Here is a 9,914-nt window from a genome sequence, read left to right on the forward strand (position 1 = left end):
GCTACTCAGGAGGCTGAGTCACTGTAACCCCTCTGTACATCACCTTGACAATAAAATTAAATTAAAATAATATAAAACTGAAACTGCATGGTAGGATCTGCACTAGACTCACCCCCTTCTAGATGCAGAGTTTGTTTGTTCATTTGTTTTGTTTTGTCAGTCCTGGCGCTTGAACTCAGGGCCTGAGCACTGTCCCTGGCTTCTTTTTGCTCAAGGCTAGCACTCTACCACTTGAGCCACAGTGCCTCTTCCGGTTTCTTCTGTGTATGTGGTGCTGAGGAATTGAACCCAGAGCTTCATACATGCGAGGGAAGCATGCTACCACTAAGCCACATCCCCAGCCCCTGGACTCAAGAGTTTACCCTCTCTTGCTTATTCTATGTTCAACCCCACCTCCAACTTTTGCCTCCCAAGCTGACATTTTCTCCTTTTCCATCTTTAGTTGCCACAAGCTGTGAGGTAGGTATTAGTATGAACACTGTTCATAAGTAATGAACCAACTGTTACAAACAAAAGCTTATTAGCAAAGCCGTGCTTTCGAATCTTCCAAGATGGTCAAACTTCTCACTTCTCCGATGCCCTTTCAGGTTGACCTGGGCAGGGCTGGCCAGCTGACAGAGCAGGGACAGGGACAAGAGGCCTGGCTTCTGCTGCCCCAGCCTTGTGTGCTCCTTGTTCCTCAAGGTCCTGTGAGTGCTCCGTAGAAGCTGAGTTATCTAAAAGGAAAAACGAAGAGACGAGCTTGCCAATGACACCTTTACTGTCAAAATTCCACTTTATACTGCAGTACCTGCGCGGCGTCCCAGGCCTCTGACAAGATTCCTGATACAGGAGCTTGGAGAGTTAGTTTGATCTGCATTGAAATATATAACTAATATATTGAAAGTGTAACAAGAGCCAGCTAATGGTGGCTCATGCCTGTAATCCAGGAGATCTGAGGATCAAAGTTTGAAGCAAACCCACGCATTTCCAATTAACCAGCAAAAAGCAGGGAGTGGAAGTGTGGCTCAACAAACAAAAAAGCCAAGCAATATTGCAAGGCCTTGAATTCAAGTTCCATTGCCAGCACACACACACACACACACGAATAAAAGAACTGATGTCAGTGGCTCATGCCTGTAATCCTAGCTACTCAGGAGGCTGAGATCTGAGGATGACTGTTCAAAGCCAGCCCTGGCAGGAAAACGTCTGTGAGACTCTTCCCTCTAATTAACTGCCAGAAAACCAGAAGTGGTGCTGTGGCTCAAAGTGGTAGAGTGAAAAAGCTCAGAGACAGCGGCCAGATCCTGAGTTCAAGACCCACAACCAAAAAACAAAAACAAAAACAAAACCTTTCATTAAATATAATAAAGTGATCTTATACGTTCTTTAACTTCCTAGTTATGAGAGGAAAAGGCAATCTTTTCTGTCAAACCAAATATCTCCCATCTTGTGACCAGTCACTGTTCAGTACTGGTATTTCTTAGAATTCATTTGTTTCTTGTCTTCAAATGCTAACCATCAGCTGTGTTGTGTGGTTTGTGACCAGCCAGCCATGTTAAACAATAGAGCCCCTCCACTCCACCTTGAGTAGGAACTTTTGTTTTGCTTTTTGCCAGACCTGGGGCTTGAACTTAGGGCCTGAGCACTGTCCCTGGCTTCTTTCTGCTCAAGGCTAGCACTCTGCCACTTGAGCCACAGTGCCACTTCCGGCTTTTTCTATATATATGGTGCTGGGGAATCGAACCCAGGGCTTCATGTATACAAGACATGAGCACTTTACCACTAGGTCATATTCCCAGCCCATGAGTGGGAACTTTTTCGAGAGGTTGGAGTACTTTCTCACTTTCTTCTATTATCCCATCACACCTGGTAACCAATTGAAAAAAGGAGCCCGAGTCCTAGACGAGGAGGAGGGACAGCTTGGATTGGGATAAAAGCCAAGCAGTCGGCCCTGCCCAGTGTGCCTGCCAAACTCTGGAGAGAGTGGCTCCGCACCCTTCCCCGCAGAAGCAAAGAGCCTTCATCTCTCCTTGATCTCTTGTGGATCTATTCATTTTCTGACATTGGAGGGCCGTGAGTTTCCAACGTAATTATTGGAGCATCTCCCTCCTCTGCTCCCAGGCCAGCTGTTCAGACGGCTCCAAACGTTTCTAGCTATATGCTTCATTTCAAATGAGAGGATCGGGGCTGGGAATTTGGTCTAGTGGTAGAGTGCTCGCCTCCTATACATGAAGCCCTGGGTTCCATTCCTCAGCACCACACATATAGAAAAAGCCAGAAGTGGCGCTGTGGCTCAAGTTGGCAGAGTGCTAGCCTTGACCAAAAAGAAGCCAGGGACAGTGCCCAGGCCCTGAGTTCAAGCCCCAGGACTGGCAAAAAAACCAAAACAAAACAAATAACAACCAACCAAAGGTTTACTGTCCTATGTTTTCCAAGGATAAAGGTGCAATGAAAGTAGAAAGTATTTCATCCAAGACTTACTTTCAAGTGTGTGTGTGTGTGCGTGTGTAGGTGTGTGTGTGTGCACTAGGGCTTGAACGCAGGGTCTCATACTCTTGCTTGGCTTTCCCACTCATGGCTGGAGCTCTCCTACTTGAGCCATACCCGGACTTCCAGCTTTTTGCTGATAAAGTGGCGATTGTCTCTCAGATTTGTCTGCCTGGCCTAGCCCCACGTGTCTCAGATCTCAGCCTCGAATAGTGAGGATTACAGGCATATGCCACCACCAGCGCCTGGCTCTCAAGTGAGTTTCCTTCCTTTCTGCAGTGAAGAATGAAGTACCGCGCTCCCGATGCTTGGTTCTCGGCCCCCTTGGAGATGCCTACCTTTCTTCTCAAGCATCTGGTGCAACTTCGCATGCTTGTAGGCAGAGATGATCTGAAAATTCACCACACTTGAGATGCTTAGTTCTTGGTCCTCCAGCCACTTGAGGGAGGCAGCGTGGATGAGCTGATGGGACCGTTTGCACGTCTGGACTAGGCACTCTCCATGCACAAAGTTCTTGCACACATGGAACTTGGTGCATTTCTCCTTGAGATTGCAGTACCCGAAGGGGGGGTAGCCACCTTTGTTGTACAACAAACAGACCTGGAGCGGAAGTGAGGGAACATATCAAACATGAGAGCTACTGTGTCTTCTTTTGTTTTTATTTTTTTCATGGGGGTACCGGGACTTGAACTCGGTACCTCGTGCTCTCACTCACCTTCCCTGCTCATGGTTGGCTCATTGCCACTTTGAGCCACATCTCTACTTCAGTTTCCACTTTTTTTATGTACTTATTTATTTTTGCTTGTGGTTCTGGGGCTTGACCTCGGGGCCCTGGATGCTGTCCCAGAGCTTGTTCTTGCTTTTTTTTGTTTGTTTGCTTGTTTATGCCAGTCCTAAGGCTTGAACTCAGGGCCTGAGCACTGTCCCTGGCTTCCTTTTGCTCAAGGCTAGCACTCTACCTCTGAGCCACAGCACCACTTCTAGCTTTTTCTATATATGGGGTGCTGAAGAATCGAACCCTCCATGTATAGGAGGCAAGCACTCTACCTCTAGGCCATATTCCCAGGCCTCCCACAGCTTTTTGACTCAAGGCTAGCATTTGAGCCACAGCTTCACTTCCAGATTTTTGGTGGTTAAGCAGAGATGAAAGTCTCACAAACTTTTTGAGCACACTGGCTTTGAGCCACAGTCCTCAGATCTCAGCCTCCTGAAGAGCTATAATTACAGGCGTGAGCCCTCAGCTTCTGGCTTTTAAGCCCTAAACCACAATTTCTCTAAGCTGGGAATTACATAGTATCTTCTTTCAACTCTTACTTTTAATACTAATTGTAATATTAATTAAGATTACAAGCTCACACCTGTAATGCTAATTACTTAGGAGGCTGAGATCTGAGGATAGAGTCTCAAAGCCACCCTGAGCAGATAAATGCAAGAGACTCCTATCTCCAATTAACTAGGAAAAAGGCAGAAATGGCAATATTGCTCAAGTGTTAATTTTAACTCAAGTGTTTTCACCAGCCTTAAGAAAAAAAGCGAAGAGAGAGCCCATGGCCATGAGTTCAAGCCCCAGTACCAGGACTTGAACTAAACATAAAAAACCTTTAGAATATTCAGAAAGAGGAACGTGTTAAATGACAAGACAGGAATGCAACTGCTTGATCTGAAATATGCACAATTGTACAGAACACGTAACCAACTTAAAAACAAAACATCTTTTTTTTTTTTTTTTTGCCAGTCCTGGGGCTTGAACTCAGGGACTGAGCTCTGTCCCTGGCTTTTCTTTGCTCAAGGCTAGCACTCTGCCACTTGGGCCACAGTGCCACTTCTGGCCATTTTCTGTATAGGTGGTGCTGGGGAATCAAACCCAGGACTTCATGTATGGGAAGCGAGCACTCTTGCCACTAGGCTATATTCCCAGCCCCTGGCATGAATTTTTTAAAACAAACACATAATTTTAATGCAATTTAACCTTCCAAGTTTCTACAATGTAGTTTTAGAAATTTAACTAATTCTAAATCTAATCTGCAAAAGGAAACAAGAACTGATTAAACAAACAAAAAGAAGAGTAACAGGCAAAACAACCTCTATTAGCTATCAAAATATAGACTAAGTTAAACAGCGGGACATAGCGCCAAGCTGAAGATCAAGAATAGACCCCAGTCCAAAAATCAGAACACTCTTAAAACTCAGAGGAGTCAGATGCCGGTGGCTCATGACTATAATCCTAGCTATTCAGGAGGCTGAGATCTGAGGATTGGGGTTTGAAGTGGCCATGGGCAGGAAAGTATATGAGACTCTTACCTCCAATTAAACACAGAAAAAGCCAGAAGTGATGCTGTGGCTCAAGTGGTAGAGTGCCTTGGGCAAAAAGGAGCTCAAGGACAGTGCAGGGCCCAGTGTTCAAACCTTAGGACTGGCTAAAAAAAGGGGGGGAGGGGGGCTGGGAATGTGGCTTAGTGGTAGAGTGCTTGCTTAGCATGCATGAAGCCCTGGTTTCCATTCCTTAGTACCACATACACAGAAAAAGCTGGAAGTAGCACTGTGGCTCAAGTGGTAGAGTGCTAGCCTTAAGGCAAAGAAACTCTGGGACAGTGCCCAGGCCAGTTCAAGCCCCAGGGCTAGCCAAAAACAAACAAACAAACAAACACACACAACTTGGGAGCATAGAGAGAAGTAGGTTGGATGGTACAAAGTTTCAGGTAGAATGGATGGTTCTGGAAGCCTCAGGTACAGTGTGATAGAGTTGATAATACATGTTGTATCCTAGGTTACTGCTTACAGTAATTCATGCAGGTCCTTATCACCCCCCCCCCCCCAAACAAAAACAGCCAAAAAATAAAAAGGTTGACAGGTGTGGTGGCCCAGGCCTGTAATTTCAGCGACTGTAAAGACTGAGTCAGAGAGATTCCAAGATTAAGGCGAGGCTGGATCAGGACCTTGTCTCAACTGGTTGTTGATAGCTCACGCCAGGAAACGGCCAAGGAGAAACCTGTGGCTCCTAAGAGCCGCTTCTGGGTACGGATTCTGCTGCAATGGTGGCCGCTGCCCCTGCACCAAACTCCCAGCTCACGATGGATGACTCTCCTGCCTCTGGACTCCAACATCATTGGAGTTAAAACAGGACCACCATCATGAATGGCAGTATTCACGATGTGTACAGCACCTGCAAATGTTTATAATAGGATCACGATGCTAAATTAGAAAATCCTGCTTTTGGCGGTGGGGTCTGGCTTGGTTGTTTTGTTTTTATTTCATTGGTGCGTCTCACTGCATAGCAGAGGCTCGCCATAAACTCACAATTCTCCTGCCTCACTCTACGAAGTGCTAGGATTACAAGCATGTACCACCAGGTTGGAAAATTCTACTTGTGATAGTCCCATAATAGTCACTTGGAGTCCTACTTCCTTTTTAAAAATTCTTTATACAGCTAAGCAGAGACAAACATGCTAATTTGCTATAGTAGCAATTATAACGGGTATATCTTGAGACTCAAAAATTAAGCAGGCATAATGGAATGGTTTAGTTCTGTAATCCCAGCTGCTAGAGAGGCAGAGTTTTGGGAGGGTTGAGGTTTGAGGCTAGCCTGGGCAAAAAGTTCGTGAGCCCCCAGCTCAATAAATATGGGTGGCATCAAGTGCCTATCATCCCTCCTACGTAGGAAGAGAAAGACCGCGTCCATGTGGGTATAAATGGGAGACCACAGTCAAAAATAAGTAGAGCAGGGGCTGGGGATATAGCCTAGCGGCAAGAGTGCCTGCCTCGGATACACGAGGCCATAGGTTCGATTCCCCAGCACCACATATACAGAAAACGGCCAGAAGCGGCGCTGTGGCTCAAGTGGCAGAGTGCTAGCCTTGAGCGGGAAGAAGCCAGGGACAGTGCTCAGGCCCTGAGTCCAAGGCCCACGACTGGCAAAAAAAAAAAAAAAAATAAGTAGAGCAGCCGTCGCTGGTGGTTCATACCTGTAATCCTAACTACTAAGGAGGCGAAGATCTGAGGATTGAGGTTCAAAGCCAGCCTGGGCAGGAAAAGAAGTCCGTGAGGGGCTGGGGATATAGCCTAGTGGCAAGAGTGCCTGCCTCGGTATACCTGAGGCCCTAGGTTCGATTCCCCAGCACCACATATACAGAAAACGGCCAGAAGCGGCGCTGTGGCTCAAGTGGCAGAGTGCTAGCCTTGAGCAGGAAGAAGCCAGGGACAGTGCTTAGGCCCTGAGTCCTAGGCCCAGGACTGGCCAAAAAAAAAAAAGAAGTCCGTGAGACTCTTATCTCCAATTAACCACCAGAAAACCAAAAGTGGCACTGGGGCTCAAGTGGTAGAGCACTAGCTGTGAGCTGAAGGGCTCAGGGACAGTGCACAGAACCCGAGTTCAAGCCCCACAACCAACTAAATAAATAGGGGTTGGTGATTTAGCTCAGCAGAAGAACACTTGCCTGGCAAGTACAAGGCCCTGAGTTCAGTTCTGGGCTCTGGAAAAAAAATTAAAAATAAAATAAATTTAAAAATAACTAGGGCAAAAAGAGCTAGGGGCGTGGGTTAAGTCACAGAACACCTTCCTAACAAGGTTGGGGTCCTATCCTGCTAGGCACACCCAAGTAACACACACACACACACACACACACACACACACACGAAATTGAGCCTAACTCATATAGCTCCCAAGCCACTAGAATTCAGATCTAAAGCCAAAAAGCCAATGAGTAAACTCGTGTAAGAATGTAGCAATGGGTTTGCAGTGACTCACCTCTGGTAAAAGGCACGGGTCGTTCTGCAGAAGCAGGATGCGAAGCTGGGCTTCATTGAGGCCAAAGAGCCCATGGTTTTTCAGGACTTGAATATTGACCGGGGTGTGGATGTCATGGGAAAGGGTACAGATGGACCTAGGAAAGTACAACAGCCTTGGTCAGAAGCCCAGGTTAGGAAGGGGAGGTGGACGCAAGTCCCTTTCCAGGGAGCTTCCTTCCAGCTGACAGGCGAAGTCAATTTCTCAAGTACTGAGAAAATAAAAATTTAAATACTGAGGTGGTCGGATATGGTGGCCCTCGCCTGAAATCCTAGTTCCTGGGGACGATGAGATCTGATGATTTTGGTCTGAAGACAGCAGGGCAGAAACACCCTTTATCTTCAATCAACCAGCAAAAGGCCAGGAGTTAGGGGTGTGATTCAAGTGGTAGAGCACAGCCTTGAGGGAAATAAAGCTAAGCAAAAGCACAAGGCCAGCCAGCCAGCCAGGGAGCAGCTTACCAAAATGTGTTTATGCAGAGATTTAGATAAAGCTGCGGATAATAGTGCAACAATAGTGCTATGCTAAGAGCCTAAAGGACACTCAAGTCATTAAGGTCCCTGAGAATGGCTACAACCCATTTTAACACTGGGAAGCATTTTTTTGTAAGACCTCACTACAAGAAATGATGCTAAGAATTTAAATGAAAATGTTAGTACGCTGCGCGTAACCTTTTTTTGGACGGTGGCAGAGTCTTGGGCCAAGGATATCCCCGAAGAGGACTTCAAGTGCAAGAAGTGAACAAACAAGTAAAAGAGAGGCCTATCAAAAAGAAAAGGGCTCCAGGAAATGGAAACAAAAGGTGTTTTTTTTCCCTTTGTTGCTGTTTCCACCTTATTTTTCTTGTTCATTTGTTTTTGTTGCCAGTCCTGGGGCCTTGGACTCGGGGCCTGAGCACTGTCCCTGGCTTCTTTTTGCTCAAGGCTAGCACTCTGCCACTTGAGCCACAGCACCACTTCTGGCTTTTTCTGTATATGTGGTACTGAGGAATCGAACCCAGGGCTTCATGTATATGAGGCATGCGCTCTACCACTAGGCCATATTCCCAGCCCCTCCACCTTATTTTTTCTTTTGTGTCTGGTCTGGGCCTTTACCCACCATTGGGAGGATGGGGGGGCACCGTGTGTGGGAAAGGAACTATACAACTGAAGGGTGACATTGCTCGGGGAGAAACTGTACTCATGGCCTGACTTGGGGGCTGTAACCCCCCTGTACATCACCTTAATAATTACCCTCATAAACTCTGGAAAGTAAGATGCAGTGCAAGGCCCTGCAAGCTGCAGTGCTAGTGTACACACACACACACACACGCACACACATGCACACACGCACGCACCCAGCAGTGGGGCGGCCTCCGGGGGTCCGGGGTCCCGCCCCCTTCCCGCGCCCCTCACCAGCAGTCGCGGTGCGGGCAGCGGCCCAGCATGTGGCGGCGGCAGAGGTGCAGCTGGTCGCAGGCCGGGCACTCGCCGCGCTGGTAGCGGGCGCAGAGGCGCGCGGCGGTGACGGCCACCACCCTGCAGGCCTCGGCCGCGGCCTCCGCGCCCGCCGCGCCGCCCGCCCCGCCGCCCGCCGCCGCCACCTCGGCCTCCGCGTCCCAGCCGCCGCCCTCCGAGGCCGCCGCCGCCGCCGCCGCCGCCTGCAGCAGGAAGCGCTCGGGCCCGGCCCGCAGCAGCACCGCCCGCAGCTGGGCCTCCGACAGCTCCACGTGGCGGCGCAGGTCCCGCAGGAGCATGCGGCCGCCGTGCGCGCACAGCACCTTGCTGAGGAACGCGCACAGCGTGGGCTCCGCCGCCATGGCTCGGGCCGCGAGGATCCGCCCCGCCGCCGCCGCCACCCCCAGCCGGCCCGCGAAGGGCCTCCGCGGCGGCCTGGCCAGGGAGCTGAGGAGGGGCCCGGGGCGCTCCAGGGGCGGCCGGAGGGTGGGGGGTCGGGTCTGACGTCACGGGTGGGCACTGATGACGCTGGAAATGTGATCTGGCCGCACTGTGTGTGTGTGCGTGTTTGTGTGCGTGTGTGTGCGCGTGTCCTGGGGCCTAAGCATTGTCCCTGAACTGTAGCTATGAGCCTGTGGTTTAGAGATGTCTGTGGTGTGGGGTGTGTGTCTGTGTGTCTGTGTGTCTGTGTCTCTGTCCATCCATCTGTCTGCCCTGGGGCCTAGGCATTGTCCCTGACCTGTAGCTGTGAATGTGTGGTTTAGAGATGTGTGTGGTGTTTGTGTGTGTCTGTCTGTCCATCTGTCTGCCCTGGGGCCTAAACATTACCCCTGACCTGTAGCTATGAATGTGTGGTTTAGAGATGTCTGTGTGGTGGTGGTGGTGGTGGTGGTGGTGGTGGTGTGTGTGTGTGTGTGTGTGTGTCCTGGGGCCTAGGCATTGTCCCTGACCTTTAGCTATGAGCCTGTGGTTTAGAGATGTCTGTGGTGGTGGTGGTGGGGTGTGTGTCTGTGTGTCTGTCTGTCTGTCTGTCTGTCTGTCTGTCTGTCTGTGTGTCTGTCCACCTGTCTGCCCTGGGGCCTAGGCATTGTCCCTTTTAGCTATGACCCTGTGGTTTAGAGATGTCTGTGGGGCGGTGTGCATGTATGAGAGAGAGAGAGAGAGAGAGAGAGAGAGAATGTTTTGGGGTCTTGTCTGTGGGGTGGTGTGCATGTATGAGAGAGAGA

At 49.3% G+C, this 9,914-nt stretch overlaps 1 protein-coding gene across 1 annotated transcript; it reads right to left on the reverse strand.

Annotated features, from left to right (window-relative positions):
- Window positions 1-350: 350 nt before the first annotated feature.
- Zc3hav1l (zinc finger CCCH-type containing, antiviral 1 like) lies at window positions 351-9,050 on the reverse strand. The gene is made up of 4 exons (XM_048337713.1): window positions 8,647-9,050; window positions 7,214-7,349; window positions 2,808-3,069; window positions 351-716 (listed from the first exon to the last, which is right to left on the reverse strand). The coding sequence occupies exons 1-4, from the start codon at window positions 9,048-9,050 to the stop codon at window positions 565-567; spliced, it is 954 nt and encodes a 317-aa protein (XP_048193670.1). The 3' UTR covers window positions 351-564.
- Window positions 9,051-9,914: the final 864 nt, after the last annotated feature.

Source organism: Perognathus longimembris, chromosome 2 (assembly GCF_023159225.1).
Source record: "Perognathus longimembris pacificus isolate PPM17 chromosome 2, ASM2315922v1, whole genome shotgun sequence".
Lineage (NCBI taxonomy): Eukaryota > Metazoa > Chordata > Mammalia > Rodentia > Heteromyidae > Perognathus > Perognathus longimembris.

Excerpts from the sequence above, each read along its gene's own strand:
- Zc3hav1l (XM_048337713.1), bottom strand. The coding sequence starts at position 9,050 with ATGGCGGCGGAGCCCACGCTGTGCGCGTTCCTCAGCAAGGTGCTGTGC. Across the intron at positions 7,350-8,646 it reads TGCCCGCACCGCGACTGCTG|GTCCATCTGTACCCTTTCCC; the intron begins GTGAGGGGCGCG and ends GTACTTTCCTAG. Across the intron at positions 717-2,807 it reads CCAGATGCTTGAGAAGAAAG|ATAACTCAGCTTCTACGGAG; the intron begins GTAGGCATCTCC and ends TTTTCCTTTTAG.